Source organism: Podarcis vaucheri (genome assembly GCF_965113315.1).
Source record: "Podarcis vaucheri genome assembly, chromosome: 4".
NCBI lineage: Eukaryota > Metazoa > Chordata > Lepidosauria > Squamata > Lacertidae > Podarcis > Podarcis vaucheri.
This window is the reverse complement of record NC_138762.1, coordinates 60,686,032-60,710,542: the sequence shown is the minus strand read 5'-3', so window position 1 is coordinate 60,710,542 and position 24,511 is coordinate 60,686,032. Positions and strand designations below refer to the sequence as shown.

Sequence of the window (24,511 nt, the reverse complement as noted above, 5' to 3'; positions counted from 1 at the left end):
TCTAGCTGTTACTTACCTGCTCCAAATCACCCCTAAAAACAGTTTTTCTGCCTGGGGAGTTTAAAACATGTTTACTCCCATTTTGGATTCTGCAGTGGAGGAGATGCTTGAGCAATTAGGAGCAGAGTTGTGCAAAATGTGAAGTGTCCTCCATAATAGTTCTTAGCCCTCTAGCAAACAGAAGCATGTGGGAGATTTTCTTTCATAGAAATGAACTACCCTCAGATTAGGGGATGACAGATTTGCAGTAGCAATCAGGAATGCATTTATACCTCAAGAATGTGTTTACACATTATTAATGTTTTACAATAAACATTAAGTGCAAACAGCCAATAATGAAGTATTCATGACTCCTTTGGTTCTACCTCCTTTTTAAACAAACAAACAAACAAACAAACAAACAAAAAAACAAAAAAACAAACTCTAGTTCAGTAACAGATTTTGCTATTTTACTAAAGGCTGTACATTCTCCTGTAGCCAATCATACAATTTGTTTATAATGTTCCTTTGATTTGTTATGCTTTATGCCTTTGTATCTCAGTTACCAAAGGCCAACTCAAAATTTGAACTCAGTTTAAAAAGCAAGGTGTTCCTAACATAGCTACAGTTCTGAACACCTGAAATTGCAAAACAACTTGCAGAACCCAATGGAGGAAACATGGATTTGACTTCTGCACAATTCCCAATGTTCTGCTATAAATAATGAAATCAAATTTCCATTTATCCATGGAATTTTCACTTCATGCCAGATTTTCATATGAAGGTAAAACTTGCATTGCTGTTCCCTGGCTAAATTTACTTCCTCTGTATATATTGTCTCATTTTCAGATAATTACTTTTGCTACTTGCAGAAGAAGGAACACATGGACCTTTCAGGAACAAGCCTCCCAAGCAATGCCTCACGAACTAAAAGGTGTGTTCCACCTTTCAGCATTAAGGGAATGTCATGTTGGTCACCAGCTCTGGCAATATACTCTGATGTATTATGTATTAGTCAAACAGTCTATGCATTCCTTCAATGTGCGCTTAATGGATGAGGAGCCTGAGGTTAGAAATTTTAACCTATCTCAAAGTTAAGGGATGCAATATAATACTGGTTTGTAGGACATGCTCAAACCAGAGTTTGTTAATTCAGATGCGATGGCAAATTAAGGTTGACCTCAAACCAGAAGGGAAGTAGTGAATCACTATGTTCACATAGTGCCAACTCATGGTTTGCCATTAGGTCTGAACCATTCTAGAGAAAGATACTCTAAGCAACATATTTCTGGGGATGAAATTTCAACACCACGTTTGAATTCTAACTATTAGCCTATCTTACAGCAACTAGGAGGAGAATATTTGTTAGTTCTGTTCCATGTTGAGTTTTCCTCAAGAGCTAGAGGCACAATGTGTCATAGACTGCATTACAGTATAAGAAACCGGGCATAACTAAAATACCAGCTGTAGCATAAAAAACTCTAGTAGATCATAATAAGCTTGTGCAAGTCCTACAAAAAAACTTGTACACATGGAGAAACTCCTCTGGATCTGGGGATTATTTTCTCACACAATGCTTTCCTGCTAAGTCAGAAACAGCTCTTCCATGCATGCTTTCCACCAACTGATGGCATACCTTTGGTTCCAACCCAAAGCCTGCATATTAGGTTTTCACAAATTTCCTGGTGCTTTTTTAAAAATGCAAAGCTTCTCCAAAGAACTCAAACATGCATTCAAGAACGTGTGTTTTGAAATTTTGAAAATTGAGCTTTTTATAGATGCTAGAAGTTGAGTTTTTTAATGAAAAATCAAAGTGAGGATAGACTACTAAAAAGAATGGCTAGTAAAAAGCAAAATGAAAAGAAACACAATAACAGATCTAATTTTACTTCTATGGATCAAAAACCTCCAATTGTATTGTTTTAATGTAAATGAATGTAAAGTTATCTTCTCTTTTTTATTTTATTTTGTAGGAGCAGGAGAGCTTTGACCAAGGCAGCATCTAAAAAAAGAATTCTTAAAATTCAAAGTGATTATCAAAGTCTAAAATACATCCTGAGAGTTCTAGAAAAATAGTAACTTGTTTTCAGTGCTTGACTACAGGTATGTGCTTAATCATTTGCAGAATGCATTTAGAGAAATAAGATTCTACTGTATACAAACTATCTTTTAAAAATCATCTTATGCTGAGGGTTAGTATTAGAGGTTGAAGCTATTTCACCGCCTCCTGAATTAAAGCAATCTTGGTATAGTCTATAACCATGTTAAGTGTTTTGAAGGGCAACATCCCCTCAACATTGTCATGCTTTGTATCACTGAGTAGGATTTATGTGTGGGAAAATGTGGGTTCTCCGCTAGCATATTCATTGCTTCTTTGATTGTTGTGGGACTGCGGTATGGATGTGTCATGGGCAGCTATTCAGTACAGTTTGTAATGTGACTTGTGATGCCAACACAGTTTTTTTTAAAAAAAAATAATTCAGGCCATTTTGTAAGTTTTACTTATCCTTCTAAAACAAAAGGTTTGGAGACTGTGCACTGAATCAACTGCACGACTCCTGAACAGGAGTGTACAACTTGTCAAGGTTTTAAAATGGAGAAACAGTAGCAAGCAAGCCTCCAATGCAAGGTGGGCCTCTCCTTACCTTTTACATGAGTGTGAAATGTTGTGCTATTGACACAAACAAGTAATCTACATGGATGTTGAATAATGGCTTATATGCGCTTCTGGCAACTACTGAAATAAATACAATTTACTTCAAAATTAAATAATTGCCATTTTAGAATGGAAGATGATAATTTTGTGTATCTGTATATAGGCAATCTATAATATGCTACCAAAATCCACATAGGAACAACTGATACATTGAGCATGCAGTATTTTAAAGTACGACATCACTTACATAGTATTTCTCCCAGTTTGTTTGCTAAGTAGGAAAAACATCCTTCCTTAAAATGAATTTAATCAAAACAAATCTATCAAAGCATATTTTATACAGGTACAAAACCCCAAACAAGCAAATAGAAACATTTTGCATGGGAGACAAGAGAGTAGAAGGCTCTTTGGTTTAAGAAGTTACATGTACTTCCTGGAAAAAAGTGTTTTAAATAGTTTTACACTTAGGCATTGCAGAATTAAAGATTATGAAACTAGAAATTTTTTAAAAGAGGTAACCCAACAATAATTTAAACAGAATTATATTTAAATATTTTCTGAAAGCTGTTTGGCTCACAATGTGCCACTAATTTATCTCCTTGCTAGTTTGCCTGATATCAGGATATTCCTAAATTTTTAAATCTTTTTTTAAATGTACAGTTCAAAATCCATTAACCACTTCCCACTTATTGGAAGTATTGCAAACTGTGTTATATTCCTAATTATAGTTTTCTTTTAATATTTTTGAACATACATCATTTTCTTTGGCTAGATAACCCCCCCTCCCCCCAAAAAATTCATTCTATCCATGCCTCATTACAATTATGAATTGCAAAAAGAATTCAAGTTACCGTAAGCCACTGCGAATTTCTACTTCTTACAACTAACAGTGATTATATGGAACTTTGGGCTCAGGATATAAAGTACAGTGGTACCTCGAGTTACAAATGCCTCAGGTTACAAACGCTTCAGGTTAAAAACTCCGCTAACCTGGAAGAGTTACCTTGACTTGAGAACTTTGCCCCAGGATGAGAATGGAAATTGTGTGCCGGCGGCACAGCAGGAGCAAGAGGCCCCATTAGCGAAAGCACGCCACTAGTTAAGAACAGTTTCAGGTTAAGAACGGACCTCTGGAACAAATTAAATTCGTAACTTGAGGTACCACTGTATTAAAATCATGAAATAATTATCTGTGATTTTGAAAAGGGCTGGCTTTTCTCATAACTACAATTCTCATAGCTGCAATCTTCTCCTTTCTACTCTTTCTACTTCTCACTCTTACAAGGCATTTGATCTGCCATACTACTGCTAGGTAGATAACTCTAACCCCCCCAAAATCAGCATTTTCAACAGGAACAAACTTTGTAAATCTACCCTATGTATGTTAGAACATTTACTTGTCTCATGAAATAAGTTATTCTATGAAATAAAATTGGTACAGCATTGCTTACTCCTGACAAAGCCAAACATCTACTTAATTTCTATCATAAGTGAGAAGTTTCATGACTTTACTTCTCACTAGGTACTAGAGACAGAAATTTGTCCTAATATATTAAATAAAAATAATTATTTTCCCATTTTTTCCAATATCAGTGATTCTTCAGCCATCTGGTGCTATTGCTTTCCTCTGGCTAAATTGGTAGATTAAATGGATATCATAAATGAAATATATCATACATCCCAGTGACGAATTCATTTTCAACATTCTTTTCCTATTTATCTATATAACTTTTATCTCTTCATTGAGTATCTTGCCCTTTGGTCACATGGTTATCCTTTTTTTAATAAACAAACAGGAATTTCCCCCATTAATTGATAATCCTGCTAAGCACTTACAATTTACTGATCTTTTTGCTAATTTATTTATCCTCTGTGATGTTTAATATTTTCACTAGATGCAATATATTGGGCTGTTGGCTAGATCGGTTTGTTTCTACTAGAACATCCACATACGAAATGTTTCCCTTTTTCTATTTAAAAGCTTGTCTTTAATTCTCACATTTTAAAAAACCCTGCTGCTACAGCCTGTGTTTCCTTTTAGTATCATCCTTCTGTCTCTGTCAGTGATTTGCTATAGTAGTCTAAACATTTTAACTCCTTGAGAAACAACAGACCATGCATTCTGGATTTATTTTGCCTTTACAGTCCTCCTGAACATACCATCTTATTCACTGCACTAAAAAACTTACTTAAGCCTACTTTTTACCACCCAACGTCCCAATTATGCCTAAAATAAAGCAGGAAATAGTATATGTCCTTTTTCATATTATAGGCTGTTAGGGAGCAATTAATGAGCTGATGTAATGAATATGAGAGAAGGACGACACAGTAGGTAGGTAGCGCTACTCCTCTGTTCCGTTATCTTTGTTGTAAAATTGGTGTGCGTGATCTAACAGCACAGGCAGAAACAATTTCCCAGAAAGCAATAACATTCAGCCATCAGCAGGCAGTTAGGTTATAGGATTGAGAAGAAAGAGAGTAACTCATTAAATTCATTACCTCACATGAAGAAGACTGGGTGCGATAACTTGGCACAATCTTGAAGGTGATACTACCTCGCATTTCCCTCTGGAGAAAGTGAAATACATTTTTTAAAAAACTAAAAACACAACAGAACACTCAAAACCATCTAATATTTCAAGAAAATAAAACACCTTAGGGCTTCAGCAGTTCTTTCAGAAATTCATGTTCAGAAATAAAATAGAAAATATGGCAATCATGTGGCTGTATTTCAAACCAGATGTACCTGTACTGTTCACTAGTACTCATTAGAGGTCTTCAGAAATCAGCAAGAAATCACAAACATTTTGAACCTGCAAGCTGCTTCTCTCTTGGTGATTTCAACCTTTTCTCCTTGTCATTTCCTGGCTTACTTTAGCAACAAAGACATGCGACTATTTTTCAATTCACATGTTAAATTCAAAGAAAATAATTTTGATATAGCATAAAATTTGTTATACTGAAGATGGAAAAATAGAGAGTGGCATTGAATACTGAAACACTAACATTAAAAACTCTAACCTAAATTGACCATTATTATAAGGTGAAACCTGCAGCTTGCTGCAGATTTTATAATTATTATTTATTTACATAGCACGCAAAGGCTTGTCATAATCCATTATTTCTTTAAAAACAACAATGAGGCTAAATTCAAAGAATGGGATTATTTTATGAACAACAAATGCGGGCATACAAGCAGAAGATAACAACAAGGATAATCAAATCTTACAGATGAAAGCTGCTTAATAGAATGCTTTGAAAATAACTTCCTTCCTGTGCTTAGTACTACTATTTAGATTGAGTTAAGTATTTTATATAAAAATGCATCTCCAGCCCTGAATAGAATGTGTAGATTAAACTTACACAACAAAAGACTGAACAACTTCTACAACAGCGATCACTGAAGACACAATATTTTTCATTACTGTTTTCATGAAAGAAAGATTGGTGTCACTGAACATTTTCAACTTCTGCTCCTTACCCTAACACACACACAAGTTATTTGTACAAACTTAAAAGGACAGGATCAGAATGGTCAGTCTAACTGTTGGGAGCATTACTTTTCAATGGAAGAGAAAAAGAAGATTTTTTAAAAAAGACAAATGTTCTAATTTTGCCATTATGAGTATCCCTAAATCATGCTGTGTTTGTGTGTGTGTGTGTAGTACAAGTCATCTCAACTGAAACACTTAGTTAGGGCTTATTCACGCTTACCTTTCCTCTGCTATTTCAAGGCACAGCTGCGATTAAAAGCTCTGTGTCTGAGCCCCACCACTTCTTTTTGCTTTGGAGCTTTCCCCGTGAAAATCCATTCTTTAAAGCTCAACTGGAGCAGACAGGAATCCGTGGGAAACCTCAACTGATGTTTGTTTCGATTCAGCTTTAAAGAACAGGTTTTTGTGCAGGAAGCCTGGGGCACACACACCATCCCATGTTCGGACACGGAGCATTAAAATGTGGACCTGCGTCTGGAAAGGGCAGGGCAAAAGGTAACTGTGGATAAGCCCTCAGGGACAGTAAATATCTTGTCCCACTTTAGTTGGTAAGCAAATCAGAAGAAGAGAGGGGAAAATACAACAAATGCTTTGAGGCCTGAGGTTAAGCTTGAAAAGAATTATCTCTTGAAAAAACAGTGATAGGTGATAGGGAAGCAAAGCTCACAGCACTGGACTCCATTAGTTTAAGAAGCAAATTTGAGTTTTTATTCCTCCATTGAAGTTAGATAAATCAGATGCATAATTTGCATACTTACAAGCATTTTTTGCAGCTGTTCCACTGTTTGATTTGCTACACTGATTCCATTTATTTCCCGAATTTCATCACCCACATGAAGCGTACCTATAGAAGCAAGAAAGCAATACAGCATTGTGTAACAGAAGCATCAAATCCCAAAGAAAAAAGGATTGGCAGTAAAAGGAGTCATACCTGAAATAATATTAAACTACATCAACATACTAAATATTAACATCAAAAATACTCTACTTACATTTCTCTTATTCAACACACACTACATATATCAGTGGGTTTTCATACTCTCATGCTTTTAATGCACATCTTTTTCTTTATTAAATGTACAGATTGCTTTTTGCTCAAAGACCTTAAAGTGGTTTCTAACAATCATAAAATGATACGATCATTAAAACTTAATACAGTTTAAAATCAGATCCATACGAAGCAGTAAATGTAAGGATGGCAGAAGAGGCAGAACATAACACAGCAGAAACAAAATAAAATGCTGTAGGAAGCCCACCATGCACAAGTCATTAGAGGTGGGCCCTTGACTGCAGTCCAGTTGGCTCATGTCTTAAGGAAGCCTTACTCATGACTCTGGTTCAGAAAATACAAAATCAACCTTTGCATTATATGTTATTTCTTGAAGCATTTCTATGCTTCAGATATAGCAGGTACGTCCAACAGGTAGAAAAAGCTCAATAACTTTGACCTGAACCCCCCAAAAGGGGGTAGATCACTGCCAGTCTTTAACTTCGTGTGTAGATCGCAGTACCTTGGGAGTTGGCCACCCCTGAGGTATAGCAACAGGACTTGCTGAAGCAGAGAGGTATGGGACCATAGCCATTCAACAATTCCTAGCACCAGGTACTCTTGCGTCACTTGGACTCAATGCCTCTAAGCTCTGCATGTTTGCAGGGTACCACATGAAAGTTGTGCTAATTTGCTCTCGTGCGAACATTACCTTGTCTGTGAATCATTCCTCCATGCATAATTCTCGCTACAATGCAGTGGTTCAGTTCATTCATTTTTAAAGTGATTCCCTAGTAAAAAGAAACAATCAATTCAGAAAAAAGGGAACAAGTATCTTCAGAAACTAAATTTGTTCATATGAGTATTCTTCACAGATGTGTAGTAGAAATAATGTCTGACCCAGCATGTTTGAAGTTCCAGAGTCTGTTTATGGCAACCCTTAGATTACTGGATAAAATTCTGTTTTTAATTATAATTGTTTTTAGAATATTTTTAACTGAAATTGTATTTAGAAGGGTTTTTTTTATTACTGTAACTGTTTTTGTTTTAGAATGCTTAAAAACAAAACAGAACAAAAGTTTGGATGTGTTTGCAGCCCTGGGCTGCTTCAAGAGGAGGGGGAGAATAAATGAATGAATGCATGCATGCATAAGGTCACTGAAATGGTTTTATTGAAATGTACTGTTTTTGGTTTTATTTTATGCCTTCTTTGCTCTGAACCTTTTACAACTTACTTAGTGACTTTTTATAGTAAGCAACTAATACATAATATAATAATAAACCTACCACTTTCTACTTTGTTTGTGCAAATTGCATAGACATTGTAGTATTTTCCTTTCAGATACTGCACTCACAGAAATTACGAGGAAGTCACAGATCGGATGTGCTGGGAAACCAGGGATATGCCGGCTCAAACATTATTTCCTTCATGTAGGCAGAATCCTCTGGGTCACTTGGGCTGTTATGTGTTAGTTTTTAAATATCTGAACCAGCTGGAAAAATGGCCAATTCTGTTAACGGATTCGTGGAAGCCAAAGGTTTCCATCTACAGTATTAGCAAATAGTTGTTCTTTAGAAGGTCTATCATGCAAACTTTCCAAGAAAAGATTCTATCGGTTTACATTAGCTAACATTGTAAATCAAGGCTTATCACAGGAAAACTCTACTGCAGGTACACCAAGAAAGGTCATAATTCTTCTCTTGAGCGAATATCCTCTATCAGATATTTGAAGTTCACTTGGAGGATACTTTCTTAAGCTAGAAATCAGATATATAAACTGAGGTAACCTTTCTGAGAGTATCTGTGACTTTATTCTTCTGCAAAATCCCAAGTTGTTGTTGGAATAGCCATTATCATTTTTTTCATTGCAATTTAAGGATTTTTTCTTTTCAGCATAACAGTGTTGCTTAGGTGCCAGCAATTCAGTTCCATTTCCCCTCACCTATATTAGCCAGAATTTCATGACAGATGAGTATGCTCAGTGTTCATCGGTTCCTTCTGCAGTTATTCCTGCCCACATGGGCCTCCCCGCCCAGTTTTTCTTTTTTTGTATTTCTGCAGAAGTTCTTAACAGTTCTACCAACTTGGATTCTTCCTCTTGCGTGTGGATATTGTTTCAGTGATACATGGGCGGTGCTTAGCCATTTGTGTTAGCTATTAGGATGTGTCCTCACAACAGAATGGTGTGTGTCTGTTTCGAGGGAACCTTCAAAATGTTCCCTTTTTAGGCAGTGAACAAGCAGGCTTCAGCTAGCAAGAGTGTGAATGGTCAAGTACCTTTATATCTATGTGTTTCTGCCTTATTTTCCAGCCATTCCATCTGATCCCCACTTCCATCCAGTTTTCACTCCTGTCCCCCACAAAGAGCTAGCATTCCATGGGCACTGAGTCCTCATTGGTCTACTTTTGGGGATTCTTCCCATGAAACTCCTTTGTATGGCTGTTGCCTTTTTGGCTACATAAGCAACAACACTTGGAGCGAGTATGGCGGGGTGCCCGTGACGGAGCCTCAAGAACATCTTATAGGGTTTTATTGAAAACCTACGAGATGGCAGTGAAGGCCGCTAAGAAGTCCTACTTCTCGGCCTCCATTGCCTCCGCTAGCTCTCGCCCGGCGCAATTATTTAGTATAATTAGGTCTTTAACGTCCCTTGAAGGACAGCCAAATTTAAATAACAATTTGACACACAGCTGTGAGGCATTTGTGAGCTTTTTTGCGGAGAAGGTCCTGTTGCTCCGCCATGACCTCCCTGCCAATTTGGATACAATAAAGGAACTGGAGGCCCCTCGACTGTCCTCGGGTCCAGTATTGGACCACTTTGACCGGATATCCCCAGCCGATGTGGACAGACTCCTCCGAGCTGGAAAGCCCACCACCTGTCCTCTTGACCCGTGCCCGTCTTGGCTGATTAGAGCATGTCCAGACGAGGTGCGGGCCCTCCTGGGTGATATCATCGATTTGTCCCTTGGCACCGGGATATTCCCAGGTGAACTGAAGGAGGCAGTGGTGCGCCCGCTCTTAAAGAAAACATCATTAGATCCCTTAGATCTATCCAATTACCGCCCGGTTTTGAATTTTCCATTCCTGGGTAAGGTGATTGAGAGAGCGGTTGCTGAACAGCTTGGTAGGTTTCTGGATGAAACATCGGCTCTCAGTCCATTCCAGTCCGGTTTCCGTGCTGGTCATGGGACCGAGACGGCTCTGGTCGCCCTAACAGATGATCTCTGCAGGCAGCTGGATCGAGGCGGGTCGGGGCTGCTGATTCTTCTAGACCTGTCAGCAGCCTTCGACATGGTTGATCACGAACTCCTGGACCACCGCCTTGCCGACGTGGGGATCCAGGGCACAGTCCTTCAGTGGCTGCACTCGTTTCTCTTTGGTCGGGGACAGAGGGTGGCGCTTGGGGGGGAATTGTCATCGCGCTACTCCTTGGTGTGTGGAGTGCCTCAGGGTGCGAGTCTCTCCCCGATGCTTTTTAACATCTTTATGTGCCCCCTCGCCCAGCTTGTCCGGAATTTTGGGCTGGGTTGCCATCAGTATGCCGATGACACCCAACTCTATCTGTTGATGGATGGCCATCCTGACTCGGCCCCAGACACACTGACCAGATGTCTGGAAGCTGTGGCTGGATGGTTATGTGGGAGCTGGTTGAAGTTAAATCCTTCGAAGACAGAGGTCCTCTGGCTGGGACGGGGCGATATGGGATTGAGGGGGCAACTCCCATCTCTTGCGGGGGGTGCGATTAGTGCCAGCATCGTCCGTTAAGAGTTTGGGTGTAATCTTCAATACCTCCCTCTCTATGGAGGCGCAGATTACACCTATAACAAAGGCGGCATTTTTCATCTCCGCCAAGCTAAGCAGTTGGCTCCTTATCTCTCTCGCCCTGACCTAGCCACTGTGATCCACATGACGGTCACCTCCAGACTGGATTATTGTAACTCGCTCTACATGGAACTGCCCTTGAGACTGACGCAGAAACTCCAGCGGGTGCAGAATGCCACGGTGAGACTCTTTATGGGGTCTTCGCTGCGAGATCACATTCACCCGCTACTATACCAACTGCACTGGCTCCCGGTGGAGTACAGGATCAGGTTTAAGGTGCTGGTTTTAACCTTTAAAGCCCTATACGGCCTAGGACCCTCGTACCTACGGGACCGCCTCTCCTGGTATGTCCCACAGAAGAACTTACGGTCTGCAAATAAAAACATCCTGAAGATCCCAGGCCACAGAGAGGTTAGGCTGGCCTCAACTAGAGCCAGGGCTTTCTCGGCCGCGGCTCCAATCTGGTGGAACGCTCTGTCACAAGAGACTAGGGCCCTGCGGGACCTGACATCTTTCCGGAGGGCCTGTAAGACAGAGCTGTTCCACCAGGCCTTTGGTCAGGGCGCAGCCTGACCCCCTCCGCTGGCAATCTGCACAGAATTTTGCTTAATGGTTGCCATCAATTTGATTTTAATTAATTTTTATAATGAAAGGTTTTTAGAATGTTGGATTATTTTGATTGTTGTTAGCCGCCCTCAGCCCAGCTTCGGCTGGGGAGGGCGGGGCATAAATAAAATTTATTATTATTATTGATTTGGAATAAGAATACAGTATGATATACTGTAGATTCCGGCATATTAGGCAACTGGGCATATTAGACGACCCCCCAAATTGGCAGCTGCAATTTGGGGGTTCGTCTTATAAGCCCAGTCGCCTAATATGCTGGGCGGGCTCCGCGCCGGGTGGCTTTCTCGTGGCGCGGAGCAGAGCCCGCTGCCGGCTGCTGCTGCTTTGGAGCCACCGCAGCAGCAGCAGTGGGTGGGCTCCACGCCGCGCCACCCATACCCGGCGTATAAGACGACCCCCGACTTTTTAACCCCTTTTGGGGGGTTAAAAAGTCGCCTTATACACTGGAATCTACGGTAGCTGGGCCAAGCAGCTGCAGCAGCAACACAGTTAACTACAAATTGAAGTCTGTTTCTAAAGTTAGGAAAATGCAGTATGTAATGCTACAACTTATTAAGAATCCTGTATAAAACATTTTTAATGATTAGCTATCAAATGCCATTCTAAAGATAGAAATTAAAAATGGTTTATAACGAAGTTTTATATGATCCAGTCATTAGTCACAATTTACCATCTGGTAATGAATGGATGCAAGTCAGATATCTTTATATGGGAGCAGATGTCTATTTACCATTGGTTCATCTGTGTTTTTCTGGAACTGAACCAATCGCACTCTTGTTACATTCTCCATGTCCATGTCTCCATTGGCGCTCTCTGGAGAATCTCCATTTAAATATGGAGAGGTGGGAGGTGGTGTAACTCGTAATGCTTCATCACTGTAAACTTCATGTGCCACAACATCATGAGTTTGAAGCAAGGCCTGTAAGAAAATAACAGTTAGGATGTTCCACAATTTCTTGTGCTTACTCTACATGTATGAGGATTGAACATATTCTACATACATAATGATGGTGTCCCAGAATCGTACTGTACCTTTTGTGTCAGATTTCAAAACCCAAGCTACAGTGGTACCTTGGTTTACAAACTTAATCCGTTCCGGAAGTCCATTCTTAAACCAAGGCGTGCTTTCCCATAGCAGTGGGGGACTCAATTTACATTCAACAGGAAGCGGAACATGTTCTGCTTCCAAGGTAATGTTCACAAACTAAGACACCTACTTCCGGGTTTGCAGCGTTCTTAATCCAAGTTGCTCATAAACTAAGCTGTTCTTAAACCAAGGTACCACTGTATTTACATTATTGTGTGATGTGTGCGTATCTCACTGACACACATGCACACCTCTTAACTTTCCGTTAAAAAAAATATTGTTGTTTATTGGAAACAAGAGTATTGTATTCTATGGGAATAGTGAGATAATGTTTGGTACTAATAGCACCCTTAATTCAGTGAAAACAAAAACTAAAGAGTGGGTAGATTGATTGATTGATTGATTGATTGATTGATTTTGAGGGAACTGCAATTATTTTAATTAAAAGATGAGTTCCAAGTGACAGCAGCAATACTCATCCACATGCAGAAAAAGTATGGCTGATGGCCTCCTTTCCCAGGTCCTTTTTTTGCGGGGGGGAGTGGGTAGATTTTGTCACATTGTCCACTGCAGATCTAGCTAGCTTATTCCAGAACATAATAAATTAGCTCCACATTTCCTGTCTTGACTTGGCCATGCCACAGTCCAGCTATGGCTGATCACAATGTCAAGACTTTGAGTTACAGGGTTCCTCTTAGCCTATAGATGGCTAAGTTAGATATCAGACAGGCAGGACAGAAATAAGTTAAATAAATACATTTAAATAATAATAATATGTTGCTAATTAGTTATCACAAATTTTATACTATGATAGTTGATTCATCTCAAAAGATTTGCTTTTAAAATTATTTTACCTTAGTTAACTAACATCTCAATCCTATACATGTTTCTGCTTATAAGTACCACTGAATTCAGTGGTATTCCCAGTGCAGAATTGCAGCCTTAGATAAAATAATTGTTTCTGGACTTTTCTGTTGTCACTATGACTAGAAGATGACAAATGCCATAGGCAAGCATGATCACTGTAAACTAAAATGTTAGGAGAGTTAATCCAAATGGTTGATTGAGCATACTTCTGTGCACTTAGCTAGATTTTTGTTTTAATGCTCACAGGCTTCGGTTGGAATTTCCCCCCTTGATGCAGAGGTTTCAATGACAAATGTTAAGAATGGCCACTGCAACATTTTACTGTTATAAAACAATATAAAATTGTTTTACATTTTTAAAACAAACAAACAAACATTTGCTTACCATGAAATGAGGTTGTGTTAAAATACGTTTCAGTTCTTTTGCATCACTGTTTTCAGGGTAACATGAAATTTCTTCCAATACCTGGGAACCAAATCAGCAGACATGCTAATTAAATGAATTGAACTTTTAAACAAATTAATTCCCGCCCCCCGATCAGCCATAACCCCATCATATGAATGTTAACTCTATTGAAGGTCTAAAAGAAGTGAATTACTTAATTAAAATATTTTACTTTTCTTTTGACAGATGAAATTTTGAGTGTTAAATGAAACCTCTCAATTCAAATTAAACAAATTTAAATGATTTAATTCCAAAGCAAAATGCTAATTATGAATAGCATTGTATTTATTTGTTACATTTATCTCCCACTCATTCCCTCCAAGGAACCTGGATGAGTCTACATGAGATTCATAAATAGTCTCAGATCTGCATAACTTACTAGCCATGTGTACCCCACACTTTAGCAGAAAAAGCTCCTTAAGAAGGCCCACAGTGTCCTGGGACAGATGCTAATATGCCAGTGTCAGGACACACAGATCTGTGCTGAAGTGGTAGGAAGAGCAACGTGTTTGCTTTACCCATGAAGGGACTTTCCTAATTCGGAGGGGGCTTCGCTCTGTAAGTGGATTTTGATGATTGTTGGGTGTGGCTGTATCACTCAGTATGGTGTATCCATCATTGGTGTGTGTGTGTGTGTGTGTGTGTGTGTAAGAAAGAGAGAGAGAGAGAGAGAGAAGAGAAGAGAGAGAGAGAAAGAGAACAATAGAAAAGTGGGAGCAGGTGTGTGAGAGAGACAGAAAAGGGGAGTAGGTAGATAGGTTGGTGGAAGAGGTGGGGGTATGTGAGAGAGAAATAGAAAGGAGAGGGAAAGTATTTAGATAGTTGTTAATTGTGTCTGTAAGAGTGAGAGAAAATGGGATCAGGTAGATCAGTGCAGTCTAGGTGTATGTGTGAAAAGGGGAGAGCTAGATAGGTTGGTGTGCATGTGTGAGAAAGAGGAAAAATCGGAGTAGGTAGATCTGTGTGGTCTATGTCTTTATGAAAGTAAAAGAAAGAGGGAGAGGTATGTTGGTTGGTTAGTTTGTGTGGGGTATGTGAATGAGAGAGAGAGAGAGAGAGAGAGAGAGAGAGAGAGAAAAGAGAAAATAAAGGAAGAGGAGGAGAGGTACATAGGTATGTGCTCCTTGTTGTTACTAGATAGCAACATCATTCTGTAGGGGGGAAACCAATTGTGTTATTGCCACAGTTGGGATCAGCAGGATATCACTGACTACTTCAAGTTCCATTAGGATAATCATATTAGGTATCTTTGAAGACTCTAATACCACTGTAGTTGCTCAGGCAAGCTGAGCATTGTGCATGAAGCATGCCACAGCACCATGAGTAACATTTTGACAGTTATTTCATTTGGATTTAGGACATAGAAGTCTGTATTCAACCAGTTCAAACATGTTTAAAATGTTTACCTCTTTGGCTCTCTGTACAGCATCACTTGGCGGATTCCTGATTTGCGGTGAAGATTTTGTGTTAATTTTGTCATAAAGCTAAAAGGAAAAACACAAACATCATAACTACATACTCTACCTTTTGCTAAAACATCTCAAAAATTGTTTCCAACTACACAACATACAAAAATGGTTATATCTTATGGCTAGGCTAAAGAAGAGGAATAACCACAAACCCTTTTTGATGGCCAACATTCCCCAACACAATTTACTGGACACAGTAGTGCTGCATAAAGTGCCTTTCCTCTGCTGGTTGCTACTGAGAGCAGATATGACCGGCCTGAAACAGTAAGTGGTGCTCTGATCTGCCATGAAGTTTCCCAAGTTGTGGGGATAACCCAACATGCAGAAAACACAGGTTCACGCCTCCCTGTTTCCAGAGTGCTCTGACCTGCTCTCAATGGTAGTGGCTAGAGCTGTCTCCCGTCACTCCTGACCACTGGTCCTGCTAGGTAGACTGCAAGCCAGCATACACTTATGAAACAGTTAAGTTGCACTGAACTCTGTGAGATTTGATTCCAAATAAATATTAAAACTCGAGATTTATTTTTTACAAGAACAGAAACCATTGTACAAATATCACTTACCTTAAAAACCATGTATGAAATAAAAAGTAACACTAACTTCATAAGTTGATTATTCATATATTTCCAACTATAGCTATAGAGTTCAGGACAGACAAAGGTGGCAGCACAAACTAGCCTTGGATATACAAAAACCGATACTGTTCTATCACTAAGCAGAAATTTTACTTGTAAATCGAATGTCATCTCTATTCAGAATCACCCATGTAAGTTGTCCCCGGTAGATGACTAAACTGCTTGATTCCATAAGATTAATTTAGTTTGTGCCCACCAAGGTAGGCAGCAGTGAACTATTAGTGAATTGAGGATTTTGTTGATGTCACCCCCCCCCCCCCGGTAGTAGTTGTGCTGTGGGAAATTGGGCAGAATATCACTTTCATAAGAAAAGTAAAATGGAAATTCCTTATGTGGGGGTTACAAGTTTCATGAATCAAAACTAATCAATTTGTGCTATATTTTCATGGCCACCTGTAAGGTACGTATATAAATTAAGAAGATAAAAGCACTGGTGCTCCACAGAGTACTTGCATGAAAGTCCTACTGAAGCAATGCAATTTTCACAGTTTGCTTTTCAGAAGGAACAGTGTTGTACAGATTTACATGGGAGTAATTCTAAAACAGGAACCATTTGACAACTTCCAGACTGGATTATTGTTATAGACATTTTATGGAGTTTTCTATGAAATGTGTTTGAAAACTATAATTGATCATGAATCCAGTGGCCATGTTTTTAGCTGCATTCAGTGACAGGTGCCACTGAGCCCAATCCCTGGTAAAGCCTTTCTCTCTGGATGAGCCTATTTCCTAGACAGAGAAAGGAATCCTCAGTGTCTGAGACACTGGATGGAAGCAAGTAGGAAAGAACACTAGCTTTCCAAGAGTGATACTGGCTTCCAATTAAAGTGCTGGCTGTTATGACCATTTACAGAATCAGCTAAAATATACCAGGCACTGATCACGATTTTGACATGAAATGTTTCAAGGCAATTTGAGGCGAGGGTACCTTAAGCACTTCCTCCTCCAAGCTACAGTGGTGCCCCGCAAGATGAATGCCTTGCAAGACGGAAAACCCGCTAGACGAAAGGGTTTTCCATTTTCCAATGCGCTTCGCAGGATGAATTTCCCTATGGGCTTGCTTCGCAAGACGAAAATGTCTTGCGAGTCTTGAGATTTTTCCCCGCTCCCCCCCCTTTTCTAAGCCGCTAAGCCTTTAATAGCCTTTTAGCAGCTAAGCCGCTAAGCCTTTAATAGCCGCTAAACCGCTAATAGTGCTAATCCACTAATAGGGTTGCTTCGCAAGACGAAAAAACCGCTAGATGAAGATACTCACGGAACGGATTAATTTCGTCTTGCGAGGCACCACTGTATTTCAAGATCTATAGCAATTTTAATATTCTCCATAACCATGAAACATTGATTTGCTCAAAATATTTCAATAACCAAATATTTCTGCCTAGGAAAATACTTACATCTAGTAACGTATGAAGATGCTGATCCTGGAAAACACTATGTAGAAAATCTAAATCTTTTTCACTGCAATCTGTAAGCGCATGGATTTCCTCAAGGCTGTCCAGCACTTGTGAGACTGCTCCTATAGCCAAGGACACAGAGAAGAAACTGCTTAGAGAAAAGACTGAGGGCTGAAGTGGAACAAGAATATTTCACTGTGAATGAAACAAGACAGAAAGCTGTAACTTTTGCTGAGGAACTGTTATTACATAATGAACATATTTTCCATGTATTTATATTCTATAAATTAAAAATACATTAACACAAAACAATTGTGATATAGCATATAAAAATGGCTTCCCCAATCCAACCATGAGTTTGTCAGCACAAAGCATCTGAAGTTGGTTCCACCGCAATCCAATCATGCTTAAGTCTGAAACATGATCTGACAAGAGTGTATTGGTTTTAAATCAGTAATGCAAGAGCAGCCAACATTTTTCACTGGTTGAGTTCATACATCATGTGTAATTCACGGTGTAGCATGGTATGTCCGAGTTGGAAGGCATCCAAGCTCCCCTCTTCCCTCGAGGCAGAAGGATGACTTGGGCAGTGTTGTGTTTCAGTTTCCCCTAATCTCATCTTGCCATTGTCTGTGGCTGTGGTTTGTAACAGCCTATGGTTAGTTTAACAATCAGCTTCAGAAAGCAGAGTTTGAAATTGGCTTGTTCTGAAACTGAACAGAATTTGTTCTAAATTATGAACTTTGGTTAAGATGCAAAGATAAGTGCAGTGCTAGCTGGGCTGATGCTAGCTGTAGCCCCACATGTCTGGAATGTACTAACTAGGTGAGCAAAGGCAAAAATTAAACATTGGCCCTCCTGGGGCAGCGACCCACCCCCATCCCCCAATCTAAAATGTTAAATCTCACCACCACCAAATGGTTTGTGAAAGGAATGGTGGACAAGCACCTAAGAGGAAAAAGGTCAATTTTGCAGAGCAGAAACTGAGGTATGGTGCTCAAGACCTAAAGTAGGTCTTTAAATCCTAGCTACTACTTTTTGCTGACCGAAGCTGTCTTGTTTCCATATTACATGAAATACTTTGTTTATCAAACACCATTTCATTCACAAGTATCATACCATAAGTACTCCAACATGCTACAATGATTTGTCTTTAGTAAATATTTGATGTGGGCGGGAGGGCGGGAAATTCAATGTATTTCCATATGCATAAACATGGAAATATCTACCTCATATCCCTAGCTTACTGATTTTGTGCAATCTTTAATAATGGTAAGGAAATGCCACTTCTTAAAAATGAACAAAATTTAAAGGAAACTGATATACATTTTATAGCTAATTACCCCTTTTTAATACCTGAGCTACTTTTTTTAGTCAGATACTAGACCACAGTTGTCAGTGCCATATACCTGAACAGTGAAATGCATACGTGTGTTCAAATTAGAGCAACCAAATAGAACTTTCCAGAAATGCAGCAATTTTAATTCTGACATCCCATTCTAGGACCCTGAGTTAGAAACTGTGATACCCAGGATACCAAATTCTGCAGCAGATATCCGATTCCATTGTTGCATGGCAAACGTGCAGAATGCATACAGCTGGTGACAAAAAAAGAATTCCCATTGTGGTAATCGTATTGCCTATACAGATCTGACACTTCAGGGCACTTCACTTAGAGAAGATCCTGAGATTTAGAACAGGGTATTATCTTCTTAAGTGTCGTGAAACTTGTATTAATATTTAAAATAAAGAGGATTCTACACAGAAAGGAAAGTCATGTTCATTCACAAGTCAATCAAAAGCAAATGAGGGGGAAACTTGTCCATCTCTAGCTGCTGCCGGTTTGAGCAGACAAAATACAGAGTTATGGTCTGACTCACCATAAGGCAGCTTCAATATGTTTACCTATTCTAACCACAGTTTGAAGATCAGGCTGTGTGGTGGGTTCATGTTGTCCCAACTCCAGCTTTGCATGCAGCTTCTCCATTCTGCTCCATGGGCTGTGATAACCAGCAATTGGTGAGGCATCTGAATCAGGCAAAACTATGGTTAGCACTAACCAGGAACTGTCTCCAAACTATGATTTGAGGCCATAATTTGGAAGCAACACTAGTTGATGCTATACATAGTTTGCACACTTTTGGAAAACTACAATTATTGCAAACAATGAAAGGGGGGGTTGAATGCGAGAGTGGAGAAGAGAGCACATATGTATTATAAGTTACTCAATATATTGATTTTCAGTAACTTAAAATTACTGGAGAAGAGAGGGTGGGGCACACAGACCTCCCATTTCCCTTAAGGCAGGCACAGGCAAATTTCGCCCTCCAGATGTTTTGGAACTACAACTCCCACCATCCTTAGCTAACATGACCAGTGGTCAGGGATGATAGGAGTTGTAGTCTCAAAACATCTGGAGGGCTGAGTTTGCCTATGCCTACCTTAAGGCCTTCGTGCACTTTCGTGCGCTTCTTTGTGCTTTGAACTGAGGAAGAGAAACAGGGCTGCATTGATTAGTTGAGGAAACCTGCCATATGCAGGTTTTGCACCCTTGCTTGGAGAAGAATTGTGTTCTTACTCTTAATACTATATCAAGAACAGCTTTCAAAAATAAATAAATAAATAAATCCAGAAGAAACATTTTTTATTATACTTAACTACCAAATAGTGTATACAATTACAGCATGCTTTTATGTTTCTTTTAAGCACAGGCAATATAAAACTGGGATATTGTAAAGGAGAAAATAGCAGATTTAAACATGCAAGCCAAACACAGTAGCAGAATGCAAAGCTTTAGAGGAAAACAAAGGGATACCTACTTTCTGCAGCTAGAAGTCCTAGCAGGAAAGGCAGCATTTGGACAAACAACAAATAGCATGAAGATTTCAAAATAAGCAGTTATAAAAGCTGCAACCTGGCACACTAGCTTAGCCACACAAAAAAGATGAACACACAAACACTTTTTATTTATTATAGATTATATTTTAATATGTTGGTTAAAATAAGCAATACAAAGTGGGGAAGCAGACCCTGTCATACATTTTCCCTATTCTAAACACCTGACTTTCTGGCAGTTGTATAATTTTTGAAATTAAAACAAGTACAATATTTTTGCTATCAGTTATGCCATACAGGAGTAAGGAAGTACAGGTGTACATGATATATATGCAAAATCTGTGTGCATAATTATATAGCATCATAGCTTTTCACATCTTTAGTAAATTTAATCTACCAGGCAGTTTGATCATAATTTCAAAACATTAACCTGTGATCCAGTTGTGAAAAAACTTTGGACTTTTTTGTAGCTAGGGAAATTATTGTAAAAATGATCTTAAAACTGCTCAGACAGGAAAACAAATACATATATGTAAACATTATGGTGAGTAGATGTATTCAACATCAGGCAGAAGAAGAAAACAAGTGTGATGCAAAGAACAGGCTGTTTACCTATAATGCCAGTTCTCTGAGTAGTCATCTGTGCAGATACACATATGGATTTTGCATAGAGTCTCATTTGGGAACATTCTCAACATAAGCTAGAATTTGGCAGGCACTCCATCCTCAATGCACCCACCCTCCCACTCAGTTCAAATTTTCAATGGTCACAACACATATATAAATGAGCCATGTAGAAAAATAGTAATCCCTGCAGCAGGGGACTGGCTGCGTGCCTGCACAGATGACCACTCAAAGAACAACAGGTACAAGTCTCTGCAGTCACACATATCGGTAGAGTAGCAAGCTTACTGGAGGTGGCACAAGGGCTAAGAAAGCAAAACGCTGAGTACAGACAAAGAAGGCATCCGTCCGGGATCTCACATCCAGCTAGAAGTCATGAACAAGGGTTGCAATGTTGCAGGGGGCCAAATATTTAGTAGTGCAACTCCCTGAAATAACCCAGTGGAAACTATAATAGCCTATGGGAATAAAGCTGGACCTGTTTCAGAGAAGCAAGCTTTGCCAGTCCATAGAGGTGAAGATGGACACTCAGTGAATGAAATGTTGAATTGAGACTAGTTCACTCAACTTTGCATAGGTAAAGGTAAAGGGACCCCTGACCATTAGGTCCAGTCGTGACCGACTCTGGGGTTGCGGCGCTCATCTCACTTTATTGGCCGAGGGAGCTGGCGTACAGCTTCCGGGTCATGTGGCCAGCATGACTAAGCCGCTTCTGGCGAACCAGAGCAGCACACGGAAACGCTGTTTACCTTCCCGCTGGAGCAGTACCTATTTATCTACTTGCACTAGTGTGCTTTCGAACTGCTAGGTTGGCAGGAGCTAGGACCGAGCAATGGGAGCTCACCCCGTTGCGGGGTTTCGAACCACCGACCTTCTGATCAGCAAGTCCTAGGCTCTGTGGTTTAACCCACAGCGCTACCCGTGTCCCTCAGTTTTGCATACCCACAGCAAATTGACGGTGGCAGATTCTCCCGATGATCTGGTCCTGGACAACTAAAAGGACAAAGCCTAGCAAACATCCAAGCTATGAACTTTGTCCTATTCTAATCCCAAGTTTGGGAAAAATTCTAGAACTATAGCCTCATTAAGATGGAATGGACTTTGGGTAAACCTGAGATGTCAGATTTCAGCATGATTCTGTCTCTGTGCAGTGCCAAATATGGCACAAGAAGTCTCAAAGAAAGGCCCACATCTCTTGGTCAGGATGAATCCTACTAAGAATACCACCTTTGAAGTGATAGGTTCAAACAGCAACTGCATGAGCTACACGAGCACCACTGTGAAGCTCCGCTTTTGTGTTGAGGTAGCTGTTAAGTGTTTCTCAAACTTGGGTCCCCATTTACTGTTGGACTACAATTCCCAACATCCCTAGATAGCATGACAAGTGGTCAGGGATGATGAGAGCAGTAGTCCAACAACAGCTGGGGACCCAAGTTTGAGAAACACTGTTCTAGCTACTACTACTGAGAGCTGGTCACTCTGGGAACAGGAAGGTGTGCACCCATTTTCCTGCATGTTGGGCTTTGCCCAGCACTTGGGAAACTTCATAGCAGATCAGAGCACTACTTACTGTTTCGGGGCACTCATATCTGCTCTCAGGGTCTGTGAAGTAGTAGTAACAGTACATAGGTCCCCATGAGAAACAGCTCCATCTCCCTTGTGGAGGAGTGTTGATAACTCCTTACGGGGCAGAAGATGCCAGAACACACAGCAGTGGGCCCAGACACTTATCCTCTCCATCAGTACATCCTACTCCTTTTCCTTCCCTCACATTCACATGGCACACCGTCTACCTGTCATCCGCATCTTTTCTTTTCTTTCTTTCTTTCTTTCTTTCTTTCTTTCTTTCTTTCTTTCTTTCTTTCTTTCTTTCTTTCTTTCTCATTCTTTCATTTTCCTCCATTCTCTCAAATTTTGCATACTACACCCTTGCTCTAGCCTTGCTCTCTAACAAACTCCTGCTGAAACACATGTCAACATACTGTGCATGCAGGGAACTGCTGCTGGCATCAACCTACTCAAAAGTTTGCACTGCACCTGGGCTTCAGGGCTGAGGCTCACCAGGGATCCCTGGGCCACAGATTGAAAAATGCTGGCATAAGGTTGTGTGAAACTGACTCTACTTAAAAAGATGTATAGTTTAATTCCAAGTTGGGAGACACTTTTTGGGGTAGCATGGATGGAGAGGAGTGAAGTCACAGGGAAGCAAATTGCACAAAGAGCAGTAATAATTACATGAAAATTAATGTTACAGTGACAATCACAGCTGATCAAATTGAATTTCCTGACAACATGCAGTCCAGCAGTTTCAAGATGGAGTCTAACACCAAAGTTCCTTTGTTTGAGGATGACTGTCTTAAGTGTCTTGGTATGTCAAAATATTCTCTAGTATTACAAGTTCTGATGTCAAATTTGTGTCCACTTTTTGTGTTTGACCTGTTCATCCTGCATAGAATACAGAAAGACATTGCTGGCAGATAACTCTGCAATGTTTTGGCTGACATTATTAGATCCTGTAGATACAAGGTCAAAATTGGCATCTAGATTTGTTGTAATAATGTCAACCACAATGCCACAGTTTCATTCATCTGCTTCTTTTCACTCAAGCTAAAACACTACTGAAGAATGTTATACATATGCACATACATATTTTAGCTCATTAAGAAATTATTGTGCTTTAAAGCAGGAGTGGGAAATTGGATCTAGTCAGAGGGTCTGACTGAAGCCTGGCACACCTAATTAGACCTGTGGACTTGGAGCTCCCCTCCGCTGCTTCAAAGATTGCATACTGCATCATTTTACGCAGTAAAGTATAAAGTAAACATTAACATTTGCCCGTTAAGGAAACGGTCCCAGAAAGTTCATTCTCTCTGCCATCTAGTGGCAAATCAAAGCACTTAAACCTTCAGTGACAAACTCAATTCGTCATATCCAAAAATAAAACTCAAACTCCTGAGTGATGAGAGTTCTGTTAAGACAATCATATGGTTTCTTTTTTAAAAAAAAGAATAGTGAGATTGCCTAGACCATTTCTTTCTGTAACCAACCCCCCCCCCCCATTTTCCTTTCAAGACAGTTTTATTTTTCTTATACTGGTTTAAATAACTCTGTTCTTTTTTTGTTCAAGCTCAGATGTTGGTTAGGTTATGGGATCTGGTTTACTTGAATTGTCCAGCCAGTTTGCTTACACTCTATGGGCTTTAAGAGAGATGTACTTTTGTAAAGGGAAGGGTATTTAGTTGTTTTCTGATTTTTTTAATTTTAATTGTTCATTGTAATGTGTTTGTTATATTTTTGTAACCTGCCCTGGGATAATTTTAAGAAGGGTGCTCTATAATTATCGGGGGGCGGGGGATACATCGCAGAACTGGACTCTGGCTATCTGTAAGCAAAGTGCTGGTTTGGATCTATAAACTCTGAAAAGGTTCAGGACCGCAATACCTCAAGGACCGCCTTTCCCCATATGAACCAACCCAGACCCTGCAATCATCACCTGAGGCTTTTTTTTGTTTGCCTCCTCCACCAGAGATCCAGAGGGTAGAAACATGAGAATGGGCCTTTTTTGTGGTGGATTTCTGTTTGTGGAAT

At 39.8% G+C, this 24,511-nt stretch overlaps 1 protein-coding gene across 7 annotated transcripts in view; it reads right to left on the bottom strand.

Moving 5' to 3' along the window:
- CASK (calcium/calmodulin dependent serine protein kinase) overlaps positions 1–24,511 on the bottom strand; it is a 123,508-nt gene that overhangs the window by 26,340 nt on the left and 72,657 nt on the right. For 3 of the 7 annotated variants that reach the window (XM_082219822.1, XM_082219824.1, XM_082219821.1), the window contains exons 11-18: positions 20,284–20,301; positions 17,465–17,586; positions 15,373–15,450; positions 13,907–13,987; positions 12,299–12,487; positions 7,830–7,908; positions 6,888–6,973; positions 5,135–5,203 (exon numbers count right to left, since the gene is read on the bottom strand). In XM_082219822.1, the coding sequence (XP_082075948.1) occupies positions 5,135–5,203; positions 6,888–6,973; positions 7,830–7,908; positions 12,299–12,487; positions 13,907–13,987; positions 15,373–15,450; positions 17,465–17,586; positions 20,284–20,301 (722 nt within the window). Of the gene's footprint in view, positions 1–2,882; positions 2,907–5,134; positions 5,204–6,887; positions 6,974–7,829; positions 7,909–12,298; positions 12,488–13,906; positions 13,988–15,372; positions 15,451–17,464; positions 17,587–20,283; positions 20,302–24,511 lie in introns of all 7 variants that reach the window. The other 4 variants (XM_082219820.1, XM_082219819.1, XM_082219823.1 and 1 more) reach the window with 2 other exon arrangements.